Source organism: Dendrobates tinctorius, unplaced genomic scaffold, assembly GCF_039654945.1.
Source record: "Dendrobates tinctorius isolate UK_male_01 unplaced genomic scaffold, ASM3965494v1 ptg000126l, whole genome shotgun sequence".
NCBI classification, from domain to species: domain Eukaryota; kingdom Metazoa; phylum Chordata; class Amphibia; order Anura; family Dendrobatidae; genus Dendrobates; species Dendrobates tinctorius.
The window spans coordinates 21,380,652-21,405,642 of record NW_027361794.1 but is presented as its reverse complement, the minus strand read 5'-3'; the positions used below and the strand labels follow the sequence as shown (position 1 = coordinate 21,405,642).

The window sequence follows — 24,991 nt, the reverse complement described above, 5'->3', positions numbered from 1 at the left end:
GGTGACCCCGGCCCTGGGGGTGAGGCAGCCCAGTTAAGGAGGTGAAAAAAAGGCTTATGTTGTTGTTGGACATTCAGCAGCTGCAAATGGAGTAATTGGAGATGTCAGCGGAAGAGGAGGACAAAAGCAAGTTATTTTTCTGGCAACCTACGTGTCAGCAGGGCAGGGTGGGACAAAATCCTTTAAAACCCATGCATGGTTAATTTTAATGATGGTTAGATCATCAACATTTTGGGTCGACAGACGGGTCCTTTTTTCTGTTAGGATTGATCCAGCAGCACTGAAGACTCGTTCAGATAGCACACTAGCAACAGGGCAAGCGAGCTACTGTAAGGCATATTGTGCCAATTCAGGCCAGGTGTCCAGTTTACAGGCGAAATAGTCAAAGGGGAATGACCGGTGAGGGAGAACATCGATATGGGAGGAGAAGTAGTTTGTTACCATAGTTGACAACTGCTGTCTCCTGTCACTTTCGATCGATGCAGTATTACCAGTCGTGTGAGCGGTACTTGAAAAATCAGTCCACAACATGGTCATGAAACCCCTGTGTGCAACGCCACTTCGGCTGTGTGCACAACGAACACCTCTTCCATGTTGCCCCCTACGGCTCGTTGGAAAAACATCACCGCCGCTGTGTGCTGGGAATGCCTCAAACAAACGGTTTACCAGAGTTGCTTGTTTGTTAGCCAATATTAGCTCTAGGTTCTCCTGTGGCATGATGTTTTGGAATTTGCCTTTATAGCGTGGATCCAGGATGCTGGCCAACCAGTAGTTGTCATCGTTCATCATTTTGGCAATGTGGGGGGTCCCTTTTTAGGATCTGCAAGGCATAATCAGACATGTGGGCCAATGTTCCAGGTGTCAATGATGCACTGCGAGTGCTGGGTGGAGGAGCACTTTCTGGCAAATCCACATCCCTCCAGTCACGCACAAACCCTGTACCTGACCTTGCCACGGCAATATTTTTTCTTGCCCCCTGAGAAGCATCCTCCTCCCCAAAATAATCATCCCCATCCTCCTCCTTCTCCTCCTCTTCCTCTTCTTCCTCCACCTCGTCCACGAGACTTCCCTGAGCAGACAATGGCTGTCTGTCATCAAGGCTTCCCTCCTCCTCTTCCTCCATGGCTGCAGATGCCTGCTCCTTAATGTGCGCCAAACTTTGCATGAGCAGAACTTTGCAAGTGGGATGCTCATGCTTATGATGGCGTCATCTGCGCTTACCAGCCGTGTGCATTCCTCAAAACACTGAAGGACTTTACAGAGGTCTTTCAGCTTCGACCACTGCACACCAGACAACTCCATGTCTGCCTGCAAACTGCCTGCCGTGAATCCTCCCACAAATGAATTACAGCCTGCCTCTCTTTGCAGAGCCTCTGAACCATGTGCTGGGTGGAGTTCCACCTTGTTGCAACGTCAATAATTAGGCGGTACTTGGGAAGGTGGAGCAATCGTTGCAGCTTCTGCATACGACTGGAGTGTACGGGCGACCGGCGGATGTGCAAGCACAGTCTTCGCACCTTATGGAGCAGGGGTGTTAACTCCGGATAATTATTGAGGAAGCACTGCACCACCAGGTTCAAGGTGTGAGCCAGGCAAGGTATGTGTCTGAGTTTTGAAAGGGCTATGGCTGCCACAAAATTCCGGCCCTTATCACTAACTACCTTGCCTGCCTCAAGATGTAGACTGCCCAGCCATGACTCAGTTTGTTGCTGCAAGTAGTCGGCCAGTACCTCCGCGGTGTGTCTGTTGTCGCCCAAACACATCATCTTCAACACAGCCTGCTGACGCTTACCACTAGCTGTTCGATAGTGGGACACCTCGTGTGCAACACTGGCAGCTGCGGATGGTGTGCTCGTGCGACTGCGCTCTGTGGACGAGCTTTCGCTTCTGGAGGAGGAGGAGGGTCGAAAGCCTACAGCCAACTGTTTCCTATACCGTGGGCTAGGCAGCACTGTCCCACTGCCGCTGTCCCCTGTGGACCCTGCATCCACCACATTAACCCAGTGCGCAGTGATGGACACGTAACAGCCCTGGCCATGCCTATTGGACCATGCATCTGTTGTGAGGTGCACCTTTCCACTCATTGATTGCTTGAGTGCATGGACAATGCGGTCTTTCACATGCACGTGGAGGGCTGGGATGGCTTTTCGTGAAAAGAAGTGCCGACTGCGTAGGTCATAGCGTGGTACTGCGTAGGCCATGAGCTCGCGGAAAGCTTTGCTTTCAATCAACCGGTAGGGCATCATCTCTAACGAGATTAGTTTGGCAATGTGGGCGTTCAAAGCCAGTGTACGCAGATGAGAGGATGAGTACTTTCTTGTCCTACTCAGAGTCTCTGGTAGGGTGAGCTGGACTTGAGAGCTACATATGGTGGAACTAGCGGTGGACATGGCGGACTGAGAGAGGGTTGGTGATGATGTTGGTGGTGTTGCTGATGGCCTAGATTCAGTCTTTCATAGCAATAACATTGTGATTCCATGACTGCTTTGCCCTTGCGACAACACCTCGACATTTGCTGCTGGTGGTATGCTAACCGGTGGGCTTACAGTGGGGGAAGCGATGTAGCATTGCTGACTACCTCGGAGCAGGTGCACATGTGGTACGTGAGATTTTGTAGTCTGTCCACGCTTGCAAGTGCATGGTGGTTAAATGTCTAAGCATGCAACTGGTATTCAAATTTCTCAGATTTTTCCCTCAGCTAAAGGTCTTTGCGCACTTCTTACAGATACTGTAACTTTTGCCTGATCATTAGGATTTTGTTCAAAAAAGTGCCACACTGCACTCTTCCTACTATGGAAGACATTTTGAGACCTTGCACGCTGTGCTAATTTGACCGTCTGGCCAAGCTGTCCTGCAACTCCTTTGGTTTTTGTAACATATTTTTGGACTGCTACGGTCCTGCCAGATAACAGCTGTTGCAATGTCGTTGCCTGCTGCTGATTCTCCTCCTCCTCTTCTGAGCTATTGGCAGCGGTACCCTCTTCCCCCAATGGATGCCAATCTGGATCAACAACTGGGTCATCCATCACTTCCTCCTCAATTTCATGTGCACCTTCCTCTGTGTCACCATGTAAGGTGGTATAGTATGTGGGAAGGGGCACCTGAGTTTCATCAGGGTCTGATCCTGCCTCAGTACACTGTGAGGACAATGTAGTGCTCTGAGTGAATGTACCAGCAGAAAAATCTAGCAGTGGCTGTGCATCAGTGCACTCCATGTCAGATTCATCTTGGACAGGGGAATTCACGATTTGACTTGCTAACCCAGGCATGGTATGTGAATAGAGCTCCATGGAGTAATCGGTAGTGTGGCCTGCCACATCCTTCACTTTTGGTAAGGGTGAAGGACACAAGGAAAGGTGTTGTTCCTGACCAGGAGCCTCGACTGACGACTCAGTGCTTTTATTTTTTGAAACTTCAGAAGAGGAGGTGAGAGAGCTGGAGGCTTTGTCAGCAATGTAGGCCAAAACTTGTTTCTGAAGCTCCGGCTTTAAAAGTGGTTTAGCTACTTCCAGAAAAGAGAGCCTTTGAGGCCTTGTGGAGCCAGACGATGACGCAGGCTCAACACCTCCTGCCTTAGGTGCTATTGTGCTTTTGCCACTACCAACAGATGCAACACCACCACCACCACCATCGGGACCAGCTGGCAACCCCCCCCCACTTCCATGGCGTCTTCCACCATACTTCCTCATTTTTGTGAAAATGTACCCAAAATACCACCGGCTATATTGTACTGTAAAACAAGGTAGAAGGTGTATCTACTATTGGTGAGAATTTGAATCTCACTATAGATTTGAGGACACTGAACTATTGTCTCAGGCCCAGTAGAGATTACACCTCAATGTAATAGGCTGAAATTGGATGGTGTATGACAAGGTGGAGGGTGTCTATAGTATTGGTGAGAATTTGAATCTCACTATAGATTTGAGGACGCAGAACTATTGTCTCAGGCACAAGAGAGATTACACCTCAATGTAACAGGCTGAAATTGGATGGTGTATGACAAGGTGGAGGGTGTCTATAGGATTGGTGAGAATTTGGATCTCACTAGAGATTTGAGGATGCTGAACTATTGTCTCAGACACAGGAGAGATTACACCTCAATGTAACAGGCTGAAATTGGATGGTGTATGACAAAGTGGAGGGTGTCTATAGGATTGGTGAGAATTTGAATCTCACTAGAGATTTGAGGACGCAGAACTATTGTCTCAAGACCAGGAGAGATTACACCTCAATGTAACAGGCTGAAATTGGATGGTGTATGACAAGGTGGAGGCTGTCTATAGGATTGGGGAGAATTTGGATCTCACTAGAGATTTTAGGATGCTAAACTATGGTCTCAGGCACAGGAGAGATTACACCTCAATGTAACAGGCTGAAATTGGATGGTGTATGACAAGGTGGAGGGTGTCTATAGGATTGGTGATATTTTGAATCTCACTATAGATTTGAGGACGCTGAACAATTGTCTCAGGCCCAGGAGAGATTACACCTCAATGTAACAGGCTGAAATTGGATGGTGTATGACAAGGTGGAGGGTGTCTATAGGATTGGTGAGAATTTGAATCTCACTAGAGATTTGAGGACGCAGAACTATTGTCTCAGGACCAGGAGAGATTACACCTCAATGTAACAGGCTGAAATTGGATGGTGCATGACATGGTGGAGGCTGTCTATAGGATTGGTGAGAATTTGGATCTCACTAGAGATTTTAGGACGCTGAACTATTGTCTCAGGCACAAGAGAGATTACACCTCAATGTAACAGGCTGAAATTGGATGGTGTATGACAAGGTGGAGGGTGTCTATAGGATTGGTGAGAATTTGAATCACACTATAGATTTGAGGACGCTGAACTATTGTCTCAGGCCCAGGAGAGATTACACCTCAATGTAACAGGCTGAAATTGGATGGTGTATGACAAGGTGGAGGGTGTCTATAGGATTGGTGAGAATTTGAATCTCACTAGAGATTTGAGGACGCAGAACTATTATCTCAGGACCAGGAGAGATTACACCTCAATTTAAGAGGCTGAAATTGGATGGTGTATGACAAGGTGGAGGGTGTCTATAGGATTGGTGAGAATTTGGATCTCACTAGAGATTTGAGGACGCTGAACTATTGTCTAAGGCACAGGAGAGATTACACCACAATGTAACAGGCTGAAATTGGATGGTGTATGACAAAGTGGAGGGTGTCTATAGGATTGGTGAGAATTTGAATCTCACTAGAGATTTGGGAACGCAGAACTATTGTCCCAGGACCAGGAGAGATTACACCTCAATGTAACAAGCTGAAATTGGATGGTGTATGACAAGGTGGAGGGTGTCTATAGGATTGGTGAGAATTTGGATCTCACTAGTGTGGGGGCATCACAACACATTAGGAGACCCCAATCAGAGGACAATAAAACATCCGGACTCCTTATCTATGAACTGGTCCAATATTTATGCTTCTCCCTCTCCCATAATCATAATTCTGCTTCACGTCACTTGTCTCATCTATTGCATTTTTTCTGTGCTGCATTGTGCATAAATATGTGACTCTTCAGATTTCGTATTAGTCTATGCCTGATGAAGAGACCTGAGTAGTCTCGAAAGCTTGCAATGTGTTACCATCTTTTCAGTTAGTCATTAAAAGGTATCAACCACTGAGGACTCTCAATTCTGAATATTTTTCTATCTACTGGCTAACACGGTACAAAGATATACATCTTTCCTGGATCTCACTAGAGATTTTAGGAGGCTGACAATGATGCTCTCAGTCCAAGTATGGACACAGGCAGCCTAATAAGCAGGACTGCTGCACAGTGCACACACAAAAGGGTGGAAAAATGAACGCTTGATAGCTGTGCAGAAAAGAGGAAGAAAAATATTTTTGCTTTTAAAAAAGCAGTTTGCACAGCAGTGTGCAAACAGCAATGCAGCTATCAGGGAGCCTTATAAGGAAGCCTAATAACCAACAGAGCTGATGCGCAAAAATAAATCCTCCCCTGTCACTGCACACAAAGTGTTGTGTTGTAAGTGGAATCGCTACCAGCAGAAGCAGTTTTTTTGTTCTTCTTCCCTGCCTAATGCTCTCCCAAACAGAATCAGCAGCAGCAGCAGCTCTCCCTATGCATAGATCGGCATAAGTAAGATGGCGGTCGGCGTTCACGCCCTTTTATAGCCACTGTGACGCCACACAAAGCCAGCCAATCACTTGCATGCCCTTCTCAAAGATGGTGGTGACCGCTGCCTATGTCATCGCGTTGCCCACAGTGTGCGTCCTCCATCATTGGCTGAAAAAGGGCGCTGGAAGCATCTTTTGAAACGCGGCTTTGGCGCTCTGGTCGCCGACCTCGTGGCCGACCTCACGCTATGGTCGGGTTTCGTTTCATGGAACCCGACATAAGCGAAAGTCACCGACTTTTGAAAATGACCGACCCGTTTCGCTCAACTCTAATGCTGATCCATCAAGTTCTCTAGTAGTGCAGTTCTTTACCTGTGACTTCAGAAACTTAAGGCCCCGTTACACGCAATGACATTGTGAACAAAATCGTTGCAACGTCACCAGTCTGGTGACGTTGCAGCGATGTCGAAACGACATTGTTGCATGGGACACGTAGCAACGATCAACGATCAGTTGGCTGATCGTTAATCGTTGCCTAATGGTCTGGGCCATAAATCTATTGTTGGTCTCCCGTTGAGCAGCACATATCGCTGCGTGTGACAGCGAAAGACCAACGATCAGCGAGCTCCCCAGCACCATACAGCAGACCCTGGGAGCTGGTATCCAAGGTAAACAGCAGGTAACTAAGAGCCGCGCGGTGCTAAGATACCCGCTGTTTACCCTGGATACCAGCATGCTCGCTGGTCCTGATCGGGTATCCAGGGTAAACAGCGGGTAACTAAGAACCGCGCGGCGCTAAGATACCCGCTGTTTACCCTGGATACCAGCGTGCTCGCTGGTCCTGATCGGGTATCCAGGGTAAACAGCGGTTAACTAAGAACCGCGCAGCGCTAAGATACCCGCTGTTTACCCTGGATACCAGCGTGCTCGCTGGTCCTGATCGGGTATCCAGGGTAAACAGCGGTTAACTAAGAGCCACGTGGCGCTAAGATACCCGCTGTTTACCCTGGATACCAGCGTGCTCGCTGATCCTGATCGCTGGTGAGTCTGCCTATGTGACAGCTCACCAGCGATCAGCTAACTATGTCCCAGCCATCCCATCCACGTTGGATCGTTGGTGGGATCGCTGGGACATTGAAGCGTGTAACGGGGCCCTTACTGATCACCAGTTCACATCTCATATCGGAAACTACTGACATCTAATATTTAAAGCTGAGTGTATGTATGTACAGTATGTATGTATGTTTGTGTGTATCAGCCACACCCAATCCACATAGCACCCAATCAATAAGCATCTTTCATTTCACCAGAGCTGAGAGCTGTTTAAAAGAAGCTGAGCTGTGATTGGTTGCTATGAACAACAGTTTTCCCACTCCACAACACCTCAGCAGACACTGACCGGGTGAGAGAAATCTAGCATCCCCGGGAACATAAGCTCCCAGCCATTGTCTGACTCACAGAAAGGAGCACATGACAGAAATTAATCACTTCCCTATTACTGCCGTGCTCTATTGTTACCAGCGTAGAAAATCACATCAGCGGCCGCACACAGAGCCACACTGCCAGGTAACATAACAGCTCATCTGCAGGAACTCCCTGCTCAGCGCCACCAGCTCGGGACTATTGGATGGAGGATGTGTGATGGGTATATGGGCACTGGACTATGGGATGGAGGATGTGTGATGGGTATATGGGCACGGGATTATGGGATGGAGGCTATGCATGATGGGTAGATGGGCATGGGACTATGGGATGGAGGATGTGTGATGGGTAGATGGGCACTGGACGATGGGAAGGAGGATGCGTGATGGGTATATGGGCACGGGACTATGGGATGGGGATATGCGATGGCTATATGGTCATGGGACTATGGGATGGAGGATGTGTGATGGGTATATGGGCACTCGACTATGGGATGGAGGATATGTATGATGGGTATATGGGCATGGAACTATAGGATAGAGGATGTGTGATGGGAATATGGGCATGGGATGGGGGATATGTGATGGCTATATGGGCATGGGACTATGGGATGGAGGATATGTGATGGGTATATAGGCACGGGACTATGAGATGGAGGATGTGTATGATGGGTATATGGGCACAGGACTATGGGATGGAGGATGTGTATATGGGCACAGGATTATGGGACTGATGATGTGTGATTGGTATATGGACACAGGACTATGGGATGGAAGATGTGTGATGGTATATGGGCACTGGACTATGGGATGGAGGATGTGCATGATAGGTATAAGGGCATGGGACTATGGGATGGAGGATGTGTGATGGGTATGTGGGCACTGGACTATGGGATGCAGAATGTGTGATGGGTATATGGGTACTAGACTATGAGATGGAGGATATGTATGCTAGGTATATAGGCATGGGACTATGGGATGGAGGATGTGTGATGATTATATGGGTACTGGACTATGGGATGGAGGATATGTGATGGGTATATGGGCAATAGACTATGGGATGGAGGATATGTGATGGGTATATGGGCACTGGACTATGGAATGGAGGATGTGTGAAGGTATATGGGCACCTTACTATGGGATGGAGGATGTGTGATGGGTATATGGGCACTGGACTATGGAATGGAGGATGTGTGATGGTATATGGGCACCTTACTATGGGAGGGAGGATGTGTGATGGGTATATGGGCACGGGACTATGGGACGGAGGATATGTGATGGGTATATGGGCACGGGACTATGGAATGGAGGATGTGTATGATGGGTATATGGGCACGGACTATGGGATGGAGGATATGTGATGGGTATATGGGCACTGGACTATGGGATGGAGGATGTGTATGATGGGTATATTGGCACTGGACGATGGGATAGAGGATATGAATGATGGGTATAAGGGCATGGGACTATGGGATGGAGGATGTGTATGATGGGTATATGGGCACAGGATTATGGGACTGAGGATGTGTGATGGGTATATGGGCACAGGACTATGGGATGGAAGATGTGTGATGGTATATGGGCACTGGACTATGGGATGGAGGATGTGTATGATAGGTATAAGGGCATGGGACTATGGGATGGAGGATGTGTGATGATTATATGGGCACTGGACTATGGGATGGAGGATGTGTGATGGGTATATGGGCAATAGACTATGGGATGGAGGATATGTGGTGGGTATATGGGCACTGGACTATGGAATGGAGGATGTGTGATGGTATATGGGCACCTTACTATGGCATGGAGGATGCGTGATGGGTATATGGGCACGGGACTATGGGACGGAGGATATGTGATGGGTATATGGGCACGGGACTATGGAATGGAGGATGTGTATGATGGGTATATTGGCACTGGATGATGGGATAGAGGATATGAATGATGGGTATAAGGGCATGGGACTATGGGATGGAGGATGTGTGATGGGTATATGGGCACTGGACCATGAAGTGGATGATATGTGATGGGTATATGGGCACTGTACTATGGGATGGAGGATGTACGATGGGTATATAGGCACTGAGCTATGGGATGGAGGATGTGTGATGAGAATATGGGATGGAGGATGAGTATGATGGCTATATGGGCACTTAACTATGTGATGTAGGATGTCTGATGGGTATCTGGGCATGGGACTATGGGATGGAAGATATGTATGATTGGTATAAAGGCACGGTACTATGGGATGGAGGATGTGTATGATGGGTATATGGGCACGGGACTATGGGATTTGGGATATGTATGATGGGTATATGGGCACTAGACTATGGGATGAAGGATGTTTGGATATATAGGCACAGGACTATGGGATGGAGGATATGTATGAGGGATATATGGGCACGGGACTATAGGATGAAGGATATGTATGATGGGCATATGGGGATGGGACTTTGGGATGGAGGAAATGTATGATGGTATATGGGCACTGGACTATGGAATGGAGGATATGTGTGATGGGTACATGGGCATGGGACTATGGGATGGAGGATATGTATGATGGTATAAAGGCAAAGTACTATGGGATGAAGAATGTGTATGATGGGTATATGGGCACGGGACTATGGGATGGAGGATGTGTGATGGGTATATGGGCACCAGACTATGGGATGGAGGATATGTATGATGGATATATGGGCACTGGACTATGGGATGGAGGATATGTATGATGTGTATATGGGCATGGTACTATGGGATGGAGGATGTGTGATGGGTATATGGGCACTGAACTATGGGATGGAGGATGTGTATCATGTGTATATGGGCACAGGACTATGGGATGTATGATGGGTATATGGGCATGGGACTATGGGATGGAGGATATATATGATGGGTATATGGGCATGGGACTATGGAATGGAGGATATGTATGATGAGTATATGGGCACGGGACTATGGGATGGAGGATAATCATTATAATTTGCTATAGCTATCCACAGTTAGTTACTATACCTGGGCAATGCCTGGCTCTTCAGCTAGTAACTATATGAAACCATTAATGGTATGAACTTTTTCATGCATTTAACATACATTTTTATTCATTCTTTTAGGTGACCTCACTTAATTCATAGGTATTTTTTTAATATAATTAATGTATGTAAGTTTGTTTTGTTTTTTCATGAACTATAATTTATCTTTATTTGACAGACTTTCTTATGAACTATGGGCGGCACGGTGGCTCAGTGGATAGCACTGCAGCGCTGGAATCCTGGGTTTGAATCCCATCCATGACAACATCCGCAAGGAGTTTATATGTTCTCCCCGTGTTTGCGTGGGTTTCCTCCGGGTTCTCTGGTTTCCTCCCACATTGCAAAAGACATACAGTTAGGGAATTTAGATTGTGGGCCCCATCGGGGACAGTGATGATAATGTGTGCAAACTGTAAAGCGCTGCGGAATATGTTAGCGCTATATAAAAATAAAGATTTTTTTTATGAACTTCGATATATCGTGCTTTGTTTGGCGTTTTTTTTTTTTCAAGAAGACTGCATATAAAACATTCCAAGCTTGACATATTTATCTGCTATCAGGTTTTGTCTTGAGGAAGACGTCCTGCATGACTATGAAACACGTTGACTTTGAATATCTATTTAAATAAACGTTTTTAAGGAAAATCTCCATATCCGGTAGTCGTCATCAGCAGCGCAGGTACAGACACATTATACCTGGATGAACTATTCTGCTCGGTCTTTGACCCCATGTCCTGCAGCAGCTGATTTATGTGTTGAACATGTTGCAAAGGTGCCACTCCATCAGGTGAGCGGAATACTCCCCTATTTTCATTATATCTTGTTATCGGTTAAGACCCTAATTGTCGCTTGTTTGTTCCCCAGTATCTCAACTACAAGAAATCTCTGTAATGCTTTCAGGTTACTTGGTTAAAACCAATCAAGGACTGCTTGGTCCTTAACGGGGTCCATCTGAAACCCCAATGCAGAACCCAAATGTCCTGAGAACTGGACCTGCTGTACCACAAATTGACATTCCTCTAGTTTAGCACATAAATGGTTGTTGTAAAGAACCTGGAGAAGCTGTCTGACATGCTCATGATGCTCCTCCAAAGTATGTGAGTAACTCAAAATATCATCCAGGTAAACTACCACAAATCTACCCACCAGTGAGCAAAAAAAAATAATTTATGACATTTTCAAAGACTACCGGAGCATTGGTTAATCTGAATGGCATCACCAAATGTTCAATATGACCCTCAGGTGTATTGAATGCGTCTTCCATTCATCACCATGGTGTATACGTATAAGGTTATATGCCTCTCTCATGTTGAGTTTGTAAAATCATTTGTTTCCAGATAGTTGGTTAAACAGGTCAGGTATAAGGGGTGAAGGACAGGGGTTGTGCACCGTGATTTTATTACTCTCTCTAAAATCCAAGCACGGACGCACGGTGACTGGAGAGGTGGACGCCGAATATGAGCCTCAGCCGGACTCTGGAAGGGGTTAAATAAAGGAGATTTCTGCATTTTATCTCCTGGTATGGAGTCGATAGCACAATCATATGCCGCCATATAGTAGCCGTCCGGTAACTGGTGATAATTCCCTCATGTGTGGGGTCTATTTGTTTCCAGAGAAATCACATGTTACATTCCACACATAACACTGTGTAGAAAAGGCGGCGCGGGGTAATTGTGCCAGTAGTGAGGGGAAATAATGGCGGGAAGGTCACTGACTGAGAAGTCTCCATGTAGCGTCTGCACTCCGGAGATCATGTGACCCCTGACTCTTCCCCTCCTATGACCTCATCACAGGTCCTGTGCGCACACTACAGCCAGCCCATAAGGTCTGCTATCTTCAAGAATATATACCTGGAAGGAGCCCATACAGTCTAGGCTCAACCGGAGTGTGGCTCTGCGGGTAGAGGCTCCACACCAGGACTGCAGCAGGTAAAGACCCCGATATCCACAGGTGTCCCTTCTAATTGGGGGAAACTATCACCTCTAATAATCCTGGGACAGTTCTGACAAACGCGGTAACGTGCCCCTTTATGGAGGTGACAGAAAGTCTGTTTAGTCTCTTTAGCTTCATAGTATCAGCTCTAATCCAATGGTGAGAGAGCGATTTACCCTGAAGAGTCACAGATTGTGGGGTTGGTATAAAATGTTATATTTAGGGGTTTTGTGTTGTCTCCTTATAAGAATCACAATGGTTTTGTTCCTTTTCCGCTGATTGATACAAACGACCCAACTAGGAAAGACGGGAACCGAGGAAACCTGTATTACTCTCATAGTACGGGGCCTCTTACTTGGCCCCATATACAGTATAATGTTTTTCATGAATATCAAGTGTCCATTTCAGGTATACTACCATCCTCATATTAGTCATTTAAATACATCATCCCCAATTAATAAAAGGGGATAAAGAATCATAGGCAACAAAATTTAATAAAACCAAATATTTATTAAATAATATTAAAAATGATCTCGAAGCTTCAAGGAAGTTTCTCAAACAGGTCAAACAAAGACAGTGAGAACAAAAAGGACCAGTGTTAATAAAAACAGCAGCAAAATAAAAGAATATATTATAATGGCTAGATCCACATTCTGACTTCAACCAACAGCAAAATTCAAATAGTATGCACAGTGCTCATTTATGGCAGCAAGGCATCCATCATCCTGGTAAATAGGCATACACCACTATACATACTGTCACAAAATAAAGTGCTTCAGTGCCAAATGTAGCTGCAAATCAATAAGCTCATAATCCAATTTATAAAGCTCAATGTGGGTGTGTATGTATGTGTGTATGTCCAGGAGTGGCATCCGCACCGTCGCAGCTACAGCCACAAAATTTGGCACAGTCACACGTCTGGACCCTGAGAGCATCATAAGCTATGTTGTGAGGCGAAATTTTAACCCCACACGTTCCAATTCACCAAACAATTTTGCCCCTATCTACATAATGGAAAAAAAGTGAAAGGAAAAGTGTTGGATGCAAATTGACAGCTGCCAGATGTGAACAAGGGGGACTTAAAGAATGAGAGCGATGGCGCCAAAGATTATATACCGTACAGTTGCTAAGGTGGGGCCCTGACATGGGATACTCACCACACACGGGGATATGAACACACACGCAAAATGTGCCACACACTACCATGTGCTTCAACACATATACCGCCCTCAGCACACATTTCACCACACATACACCAACCTCGCCACATAAAAGTCAAAACACAAAAGTCGCCACTCAAAACTCGCCACGCTGTCCCAGAGCTGTTTAAAAGATGAAAAATGAGCTGTGATTGGTTGCTATCAGCAACAGTTTTCTTTGTAGACAGTTGTGGTAACTGAGGCCTATTATTCTTATCATTTCTATGGTGTTATCGTCCTTCTGTAAAGCTGGAAATAACACAATTTATTACCGTGCCAACACAGACCACCCTCTGACACAGACTGTAGGGGAGCCCAGTATCACACAGGATAGGATTAGATACAAGGCTCAGCAGACAGTATCACACAGGATAGGATTAGATACACGGCTCAGCACACACTATCACACAGGATAGGATTAGGTACACGGCTCAGCAGTCAGTATCACACAGGAGAGGATTAGATACACAGCTCAGCAGTCAGTATCACACAGAATAGGATTAGATACACGGCTCAGCAGTCAGTATCACACAGGATAGGATTAGATACACGGCTCAGCAGTCAGTATCACACAGGATAGGATTAGATGCACGATGCACGATTTTTATGTGCAATATAATCATTATAATTTGTTATAACTAGAGTTGAGCGACTTTGGTCGGATCGGGTTTCATGAAACAAAATTTGAGTCGGATGAAACTGGTCCGACTAGGGCAAAAAAAGTCGGAGTTTCGCCCGAAACCCGACCCCAATGCAAGTCAATGGGGAATAAAAGTCGGTATTGAGCAGATGACATTCATTCACTCAATGCCAACTTTTATTCCCCATTGACTTGCATTGGGGTCGGGTTTCGGACGAAACTTCACCTTTTTTTCCACTAGTCGGATCAGTTTCATCCGACTCAAATTTTTTTTCATGAAACCCGATCCGACCAAAGTCGCTCAACTGTAGTTATAACTAACCACAGTTGGTTACTATGCCCAGGCAACGCCGGGCTCTTCAGCTAGTCTAATATATAAAGCTCAATGTGTGTGTGTGTGTGTGTATGTTTGTATGTATGTATGTGTGTATGTCCGAGATTGGCATCTGCACCGTTGCAGCTACAGCCACAAAATTTTTCACAGTCACACGTCTGGACCCCGAGAGCGTCATAGGCTATGTTGTGAGGCGAAATTTTAACCCCGCGCGTTCCAATTCACTAAACAATTTTGCCCCTATCTACATAATGGGGAAAAAGTGAAAGGAAAAGTGTTGGAGGCAAATTGACAGCTGGGAGATGTGAACATGGGGCACTTAAAGAATGAGAGCGATGGCGCCAAAGAGTATATACCGTACAGTTGCTAAGATGGGGCCCTGACATGGGATACTCACCACACACGGGATATGAACACACACAAAATGCGCCACACACTACCACGTGCTTCCACACATATACCACCCTCAGCACACATTTCACCACACATACACCAACCTCGCCACATAAAAGTCGAAACACAAAAGTCACCACTCAAAACTCACCACGTTGTCCCAGAGCTGTTTAAAAGATGAAAAATGAGCTGTGATTGGTTGCTATCAGCAACAGTTTTCTTTGTAGACAGTTGTGGTAACTGAGGCCTATTATTCTTATCATTTCTATGGTGTTATCGTCCTTCTGTAAAGCTGGAAATAACACAATTTATTACCGTGCCAACACAGACCACCCTCTGACACAGACTGTAGGGGAGCCCAGTATCACACAGGATAGGATTAGATACAAGGCTCAGCAGACAGTATCACACAGGATAGGATTAGATACACGGCTCAGCACACACTATCACACAGGATAGGATTAGGTACACGGCTCAGCAGTCAGTATCACACAGGAGAGGATTAGATACACAGCTCAGCAGTCAGTATCACACAGAATAGGATTAGATACACGGCTCAGCAGTCAGTATCACACAGGATAGGATTAGATACACGGCTCAGCAGTCAGTATCACACAGGATAGGATTAGATGCACGATGCACGATTTTTATGTGCAATATAATCATTATAATTTGTTATAACTAGAGTTGAGCGACTTTGGTCGGATCGGGTTTCATGAAACAAAATTTGAGTCGGATGAAACTGGTCCGACTAGGGCAAAAAAAGTCGGAGTTTCGCCCGAAACCCGACCCCAATGCAAGTCAATGGGGAATAAAAGTCGGTATTGAGCAGATGACATTCATTCACTCAATGCCAACTTTTATTCCCCATTGACTTGCATTGGGGTCGGGTTTCGGACGAAACTTCACCTTTTTTTCCACTAGTCGGATCAGTTTCATCCGACTCAAATTTTTTTTCATGAAACCCGATCCGACCAAAGTCGCTCAACTGTAGTTATAACTAACCACAGTTGGTTACTATGCCCAGGCAACGCCGGGCTCTTCAGCTAGTCTAATATATAAAGCTCAATGTGTGTGTGTGTGTGTATGTTTGTATGTATGTATGTGTGTATGTCCGAGATTGGCATCTGCACCGTTGCAGCTACAGCCACAAAATTTTTCACAGTCACACGTCTGGACCCCGAGAGCGTCATAGGCTATGTTGTGAGGCGAAATTTTAACCCCGCGCGTTCCAATTCACTAAACAATTTTGCCCCTATCTACATAATGGGGAAAAAGTGAAAGGAAAAGTGTTGGAGGCAAATTGACAGCTGGGAGATGTGAACATGGGGCACTTAAAGAATGAGAGCGATGGCGCCAAAGAGTATATACCGTACAGTTGCTAAGATGGGGCCCTGACATGGGATACTCACCACACACGGGATATGAACACACACAAAATGCGCCACACACTACCACGTGCTTCCACACATATACCACCCTCAGCACACATTTCACCACACATACACCAACCTCGCCACATAAAAGTCGAAACACAAAAGTCACCACTCAAAACTCACCACGTTGTCCCAGAGCTGTTTAAAAGATGAAAAATGAGCTGTGATTGGTTGCTATCCGCAACAGTTTTCTTTGTAGACAGTTGTGGTAACTGAGGCCTATTATTCTTATCATTTCTATGGTGTTATCGTCCTTCTGTAAAGCTGGAAATAACACAATTTATTACCGTGCCAACACAGACCACCCTCTGACACAGACTGCAGGGGGAGCCCAGTATCACACAGGATAGGATTAGATACACGGCTCAGCAGTCAGTATCACACAGGATAAGATTAGATACACAGCTCAGTAGTCAGTATCACACAGGAGAGTATTAGACACATGGCTCAGCAGTCAGTATCACACAGGATAGGATTAGATACACAGCTCAGCATTCAGTGTCACACAGGATAGGAATAGATACACGGCTCAGCAGACAGTATCACACAGGATAGGATTAGATACACAGCTCAGCAGACAGTATCACACAGGATAGGATTAGATACACGGCTGTGCAGTCAGCAACACACATAATAGGATTAGATACACGGCTCAGCAGAAAGTATCATACAGGAAAGGATTACGTACACAGCTCAGCAGACATTATCACACAGGATAGGGTTAGATACACAGCTCAGAAACATGATGTGCCAAAGGAGAGGACATTTTCATTCCAAGAATTCCACTCATTCCATCTGATTTGTTTTTTGATTTTAAACGCCTCCAGTTTCCAGTTCAACTGCTATTTGCAATGTCCATTAACAATGCTCAGGGACAGTCCTTGAAAGTAGTAGGGATCGATTTGCAATCTCCATGCTTTTCTCATGGTCAACTTTACATGATCTGTTCAAGAGTTGGAACTGCCAAAAATCTGTTCATCTTTGCACCGAAAGGGAAAACCAAAAATGTTGTTTATCAAAAGGCTCTTGAATGAGTTTAAAATAAAATACTATCAATACTTGGGTATTCGTTTAGTTAATTTGTGTTGCAAATCTGTAGTGTTGAATATATCATGTGAAATGTTTTTATGTGCAATATAATCATTATAATCTGTTATAACTAACCACAGTTGGTAACTATGCCCAGGCAACGCCGGGCTCTTCAGCTAGTTACCTAAAAAAAGGTCTTTCCTGGTCACCACTGCCCACTGTCCTACCCCGACAGCGCCGTTTCGCCTGTCTGGCTTCTTCACAATGGGGGCAATCCCCTCTTATTACTTAGGGTTGATGTATTTAAATAATGTTTTTCATGTAATATATGGAAGCCTATGTGGAAAATGCCCCCATACAAACATCATATCCAGAGAAAAAAACACTTTACATGGAGACTTTGGCATGAGATACTTCCTGTCTTGTTGTTCTTACACAAAATGTTTTATAAAAACCTCAAACTTTTGTGTGTGAATCAGACCTGAGATCTAACGTGATAGAAGATTACAGTGCGGGGAAGACGGGAAACCTTCATATAGACGACCGGTGGGGATGGAGTCAGTGACGGACTCTGGCCAAATATGTTTCTAGTGCCGTATGAAGATGTCGTCCTCATCCTGAAGTAGTTATTTCTCCTGTCACGTGTAATGAATATCTCCTGCAGTATTGCTAATGCCGATTCCAGTGTCGGTAAATGAGACGAGAATTAGCGTTATGGAAGATGAGTCTATGAGGAACGTATTCAGCTGCCGACTCCGAGGAAGAAACTACTTGTTGTCTGTGGCCTAAAATGTATAGGTTTTATTAGTAGATGTAAAGAAGGAAACTAAATACTGTAAAATAGCAAAAAGACCATTGCTGCTTGGATCCCCGCCAGTCTGTCTATTTCCAAATCAGTCCCAGCGAACTTGTGATTCCTACAGCCAATCAGTTGCCGAAGCAGTGAGTAACAAAGCCAATGATTGGGAGCATGAAGGAGATGTCTTAGTCAGCAATTCAACTTCTGTTCTAGTCCATATAAGACTAGAGAATACAACATCTAAACATTCTATCTCCTGTTATGTTTCCCTTATTATCTCCAGTAATTATATTATTACACAGGATTTTATGATGTTACATCGGCTCATCTTCTCATTCAGGTCTCTACAATATCGGATCCTCTCAGTGAAGATCTTCTATATGAGAATTTTCCTGATTTACCCATCAAGGATGGATATGGACAGAGACAAGATGGCAGAGAAAATATTACACCTCACCCTAGAGATCCTCTTCCGGCTTACTGGAGAGGTGAGAGATTCTGATGTCACTATACATCGTACATCATTCTTATCTATGGGAATAACAGAAGGACAGAACTGGAGAGGTGAGGACTCTGGAAATGTCTGTAGTGAGATTTATTAATGTGTCTCTCCATAACCAGGATTACACAGTAGTGAAGAAGACCTCTAGTGAGCGCTGTCAGGACCCTGTGTCTGAGGGATGGGGAAGACCCCTGAGCCCAATCACGGGGCCTCCACCTCACCCCCTGATACATGAAGACATCAATGACCAGAAGATCCTACAACTCACCTACAAGATGATTGAGCTGCTGACTGGAGAGGTGACACTGCTGGGAATGCTGGGACATTATACAGTAACGCTATGAAGGGATCGTGAGATGACGGTTTCATTGTATGTGTCAGGTTCCTATGAGGTGTCAGGATGTCGCCGTCTATTTCTCCATGGAGGAGTGGGAGTATTTAGAAGGACACAAAGATCTGTACAAGAACATCATGATGCAGGTTCCCCAGCCCCTCACATCACCAGGTAATAGACAGGACTAAATACACACGGCCTATAATTATCTGTATGTAAAGAATGAATTCAGTCCCTGTATGTGTTTCCTCCAGATCTATCCAGTAAGACGACAACACCAGAGAGCTGTCCCCGTCCTCTCCTTCCAGAGGACTGTAAACAAGAAGATCCCAATGCTCCTCAGGATCATGAGGTAGATGGAGAGAAGGTGTCATGGGATCTCCCCTATGATGTGTAGATGGCTGTGAAGGTCTTGTGCTCAGTCTTGTTTTATCCACCAGTATTATATGTTTTATACTTGTGTAATGAGAACGGTGGAGATGGCAGGATTAGAGCTGATCATAGATGTGATTTCTCCATCTGTCTGTGACTTTTACAATATTTGTTTCAGGGTGAAGATCTGACCCATATTAATACTACAGAGACATATGTGAGGGGTGATGAGTGGTGTAAAGAGGAGATTCCCACATATGACTATCCAGGTGAGTAGTAAACACTAAATGCAGAGAAGTCACAGACTCTTCTCAGTCACCGGCTGTGGCGGCTTTATCGGTGGTGTAGTCTGGCCATATCACAATTGTGTGATCACCATTTTGCCTCTATCCCACAACATTCTCCTCCAACCAAAATTGTTCGAATGTCTCTGGGCATTGAAAGCCCTTCTCTATAGAACTTACAACCTGGAGGATCCACCTACCCCTTGGATTAGGAGACGCTGACTCTTACCTGCCCAGATCTGTAAACTACCAAACCAAATGACAGCGTACGTAGAATGTGCTGACAAGTTAGAAAATCACTTGAAGAAAAATATTATGATGGGTCTGTAAGAGAAAGCGGAGGGAAATGATGCTGTTGGCTTCCAAGATCCCTGATATCTTATTGGATGAATCTACCTTCTCTCCCTTCTGTGCTGCTGAATGTCTCATATGGTCCCTACAAGACCAGGTCCAGTCTTTCTGGCCAAACTTTGCTTTTATGATCGACAACATTAAATGTGCAGTGAGGCTGAGAGTGAATTTCTGTACAATAACAACAGAGTTTCCCTTTATCCTGACTTTTCAATTCATTTTATAACCAACTAACTTCAAGAAGGATTGTGATAAACTACATAAAACCCATTGCACCTGTGCCATGATATATCTCTAAGCTGTGCGTGGCTGATGGCTGTAATATACACTTATTCACCCCTGCAGGAGATGTGTTGGCATGACTCGAGCCCTGACTTCATGGATTCACTCCACGTGATAAATTACATTCTGTTTTCAATCCTAAGAAATTCAGATAACTGCACAATTGCTCTTAAAATAGGGAGCACTAATACTTTCTTAACTCTTCTGTTCAGGACTCATAGTAGCTCCAATGGTCCACCATAAATGAGTGAAACTCCAATTTAGTGTTGGAACTCTCCCCTCATACGTTATTGTTGGGGGTGTATCATATTTTTTTATACTATGTCTTTTTTACCTGTTCATCTGTATGATAGTTTAGTTTCCAAGAGAAAAAGGTCGCACTCTGCGGGATAATGATGAATGTTTATTGACACTGAATTACATGTCACTTCGGAGATGTGAAGGAGAGTGTGTCAAATGGCTGACTACGGCCGTTTCACGCTACTCGAGCGCTTCCACGGGTCGGACACTGTAATTCAATGTCAATAAACATTCATCATTATCCCGCAGAGTGCGACCTTTTTCTCTTGGAAACTACATTCGTCTTGCTACGAGGTCAAGCACCCGGGAGTCCTGGATGTGAGCTCTCCGCCTGCTGCCAGCCACGGACCATAGCACAGTAACAGCGGTGCCGTCCGCTTTCTTGCATTGACTTCATTTGTATGATAGTTTAATTGTAGTGGGATCGCCCTGCCTCAGTTATCTGAGTCTGTAACTCTATGGTAGACCTTAAAAAATGTCTCCATTACCACTTCCAAATACTTGCGTTCTAAATTCATCACACGTCATCTCTGCGCTATTATAAATAGTTCTGTGTAAAAGTATATTTCTTCTTGCAACTCATGTGATCGAAAATATTGGCCTTTACGATAGTTTATATTGCCAAGAGCCACTGAGACCCATACTCTAATTACCCCGAAGAGCTTTTACCATTAGTTACTCATTTTTTTTATACTTAAAAAGACTGTTCAGTTTGATTATTTCAGAAGAAGTGTTGTTGTCTATAGTCACGGTTTTGCCCATAATCCTTTAACTTCTCTAACCCCTCTACTGTACATCTGGACTTACACACAGACCCTTAGGCTTGGGCCATGTTGATACTTGCTTTTCTGTAGTATGAGATAAGAAGAACAGTCAGGTAGTGTGGCCACAACCGTGAGGGCAGAGAAAATACAAAATCAGAAGACGCAAGAGTCCTAAGTAAACAGGCCAGGATCACAACAGGAAACAAATATACAAGCCGCGAGCTGAGTACAGAGGACTGAACCAGAGGAGAACAAGCCTGTATCTCGCAGCTTCCAGCAATATGCTTCAAGCTTTAGCAGGGTGCGGTACTTTCCAACTGGCTGAAGTAGAGAGCAGATTACTTTAACTGGACAGCGTACACACCCAAACTGCCAGAATGGATCATAGGCACCTTAATCTTAGTGGCTGGACAGAGTCTGCTCCTCCCAGAGCTTCTGCTTCTGATGTCTCCTCCACTACCAGCACCGCCTGCAGAATGAATAAGCAGACGTCATAGGAGAAGATCCCAGAGAAGATGGGACACAGCATTTGTAGAAGCCCTAATATGTCAAAATATCAGAAAAACAGAGCAGTATAAATGCCCATAAAGTGACTCCATTTTGGACAGTATAACCCTCAGTGAGTTAATCTATAGAAGTAGTGACAATTTTGACTCCACAGCCAATTTCTGGTAATTAGCACGCAGTGGATGTTGGAGAGTAAAAATTGAAAATATACCATTTATTACCCAACAGTGCCCAGATTGTGCTCCAGGAGATACACACATCGTAAATTAAGTGTGTTCTTTTTGCTATAGTAATGCCAAATACATGGATGCTAAATATAGTTTGGGCACACTGCGAGGCTCAGAAGTGAGGGGGAGATTTGACTTTGGGAGAGCGGATTTTGCTGAATTGGTTTATGAAAGCCATGTTGCTTTTCTAGAGCCTTTAAGTAACTAATAATGCGGAAACCTCTGTTTTTCCATTGACAGATGATGGACCTGATCGGGGACTTTTTTGTACAGTGCCTTGCGAAAGTATTCGGCCCCCTGGAACTTTTCAACCTTTTCCCACATATCATGCTTCAAACACAAAGATACCAAATATAAATTTTTGGTGAAGAATCAACAACAAGTGGGGCACAATTGTGAAGTTGAATGAAATTTATTGGTTATTTTACATTTTTGTGGAAATTCAAAAACTGAAAAGTGGGGCGTGCAATATTATTCGGCCCCTTTAACTTAATACTTTGTTACACCACCTTTTGCTGCAATTACAGCTGCAAGTCGCTTGGGGTATGTCTCTATCAGTTTTGTACATCGAGAGACTGAAATTCTTGCCCATTCTTCCTTGGCAAACAGCTCGAGCTCAGTGAGGTTGGATGGAGATTGTTTGTGAACAGCAGTTTTCAGCTCTTTCCACAGATTCTCGATTGGATTCAGGTCTGGACTTTGACTTGGCCATTCTAACACCTGGATATGTTTATTTGTGAACCATTCCATTGTAGATTTAGCTTTATGTTTGGGATCATTGTCATGTTGGAAGACAAATCTCCATCCCAGTCTCAGGTCTTTTGCAGACTCCAACAGGTTTTCTTCAAGAATGGTCCTGTATTTGGCTCCATCCAACTTCTCATCAATTTTAACCATCTTCCCTGTCCCTGCTGAATAAAAGCCAGCCCAAACCATGATCCTGCCACCACCATGTTTGACAGTGGGGATGATGTGTTCAGGGTGATGAGCTGCGTTGCTTTACGCCAAACATATCGTTTGGCATTGTTGCCAAAAAGTTCGATTTTGGTTTCATCGGACCAGAGCACCTTCTTCCACATGTTTGGTGTGTCTCCCAAGTGGCTTGTTGCAAACTTTAAACAACACTTTTTATGGATATCTTTGAGAAATGGCTTTCTTCTTGCCACTTTTCCATAAAGGTCAGATTTGTGCAGTGTACGACTGATTGTTCTCCTATGGACAGACTGTCCCACCTCAGCTGTAGATCTCTGCAGTTCATTCAGAGTGATCATGGGCCTCTTGGCTGCATCCCTGATCAGTCTTCTCCTTGTTTGAGATGAAAGTTTAGAGGGACGGCCGGGTCTTGATAGATTTGCAGTGGTATGATACTCCTTCCATTTTAATAGGATCGCTGGCACAGTGCTCCTTGGGATATTTAAAGTTTTGGAAATCATTTTGTATCCAAATCCAGCTTTAAACTTCTCCACAACAGTATCACGGACCTACCTGTTGTGTTCCTTGGTCTTCATGATGCTCTCTGTGCTTCAAACAGAACCCTGAGACTATCACAGAGCAGGTGCATTTATACGGAGATTTGATTACACACAGGTGGATTCTATTTATCATCATTAATCATTTAGGACAACATTGGATCATTCAGAGATCCACAATGAACTTCTGGAGTGAGATTGCTGCACTGAAAGTAAAGGGGCCGAATAATATTGCACGCCCCACTTTTCAGTTTTTTCATTTCCACAAAAATTTAAAATAACCAATAAATTTTGATCAACTTCACAACTGTGTCCCACTTGTTGATTCTTCACCAAAAATTTCCATTTGATATCTTTATGTTTGAAGCATGATATGTGGGAAAAGGTTGAAAAGTTCTAGGGGGCCGAATACTGTCGCAAGGCACTGTAAGATGAGTAGAACTTTTTTTTCATATTATTTTTATTGTCACGCTCGCGCTTTGGCAGATTGGCATGAGCAGGGGGTTGTTGCCTCAGTGTGCCACAAACCAGACTACCCTGGAAGGGGCATGACTATGACAGCTACCTCAGTCTTCGCTGGAGCCTCTGATGGTGAGGTCAGGCTTGTACGGCAGGTAGCTGCCAGGTGCCACTCCAGGGTGGTGTCTGGCTGTGGCTGCTGATCCCACTCGGGGACAAGGCACTTGGAGAGGTGCGACTCACAGGCAGGTGGGTAGGCACGGCTGATACCCAGGCAGGCACGGCTGAGACACAGGGCAGGCAGGCACGGCTGAGACACAGGGCAGGCAGGCACAGCTGAGACAAAGGGCAGGCAGGCACGGCAGAGACACAGGACAGGCTGGCATGGCAGAGACACAGGGCAGGCTGGCGCGACAGAGACACAGGGCAGGCTGGCACGGCAGAGACGCAGGTCAGGCTGGCACGGCAAAGACACAGGGCAGGCTAGAATGGCAGAGACACAGGGCAGGATGGCACGGCAGAGACACATGGCAGGCTGGCACAGCAGAGACACAGGGCAAGCTGGCACGGCAGAGACAGGGCAGGCAGGTGTGGTGTACAAAGGAACAGGAAGGGACCTGTTCACACAGCAGGTGCGGGTACTGGCCAGAAGGAATGATGTATGGAGGGACAGGTAGGGTCCTGTTCACACAGCAGTAGCAGGTACTGATACTGATAGGAGGGAGTGGAATATGACAGGACAGGTTTGGACCTGTTTACACAGAAGGGAGGCCGCAAGGGTGTGGAGTACAGACAGAGCTGCAAGGGTACAGAGCAGGCAGA

At 45.2% G+C, this 24,991-nt stretch overlaps 1 protein-coding gene across 2 annotated transcripts in view; it reads left to right on the top strand.

The window, feature by feature from the left end:
- The first annotated feature begins 12,252 nt into the window (after positions 1 to 12,252).
- Positions 12,253 to 24,991, top strand: part of LOC141047071 (uncharacterized) — a 268,175-nt gene continuing 255,436 nt past the window's right edge. The window contains exons 1-6 of one of the 2 annotated variants that reach the window (XM_073542006.1): positions 12,262 to 12,484; positions 18,659 to 18,806; positions 18,940 to 19,119; positions 19,202 to 19,325; positions 19,409 to 19,506; positions 19,705 to 19,795. In XM_073542006.1, coding sequence (XP_073398107.1) covers positions 18,699 to 18,806; positions 18,940 to 19,119; positions 19,202 to 19,325; positions 19,409 to 19,506; positions 19,705 to 19,795 — 601 coding nt within the window. In that variant the 5' untranslated portion in view covers positions 12,262 to 12,484; positions 18,659 to 18,698. Of the gene's footprint in view, positions 12,485 to 18,658; positions 18,807 to 18,939; positions 19,120 to 19,201; positions 19,326 to 19,408; positions 19,507 to 19,704; positions 19,796 to 24,991 lie in introns of both variants that reach the window. The other variant, XM_073542008.1, reaches the window with a different exon arrangement.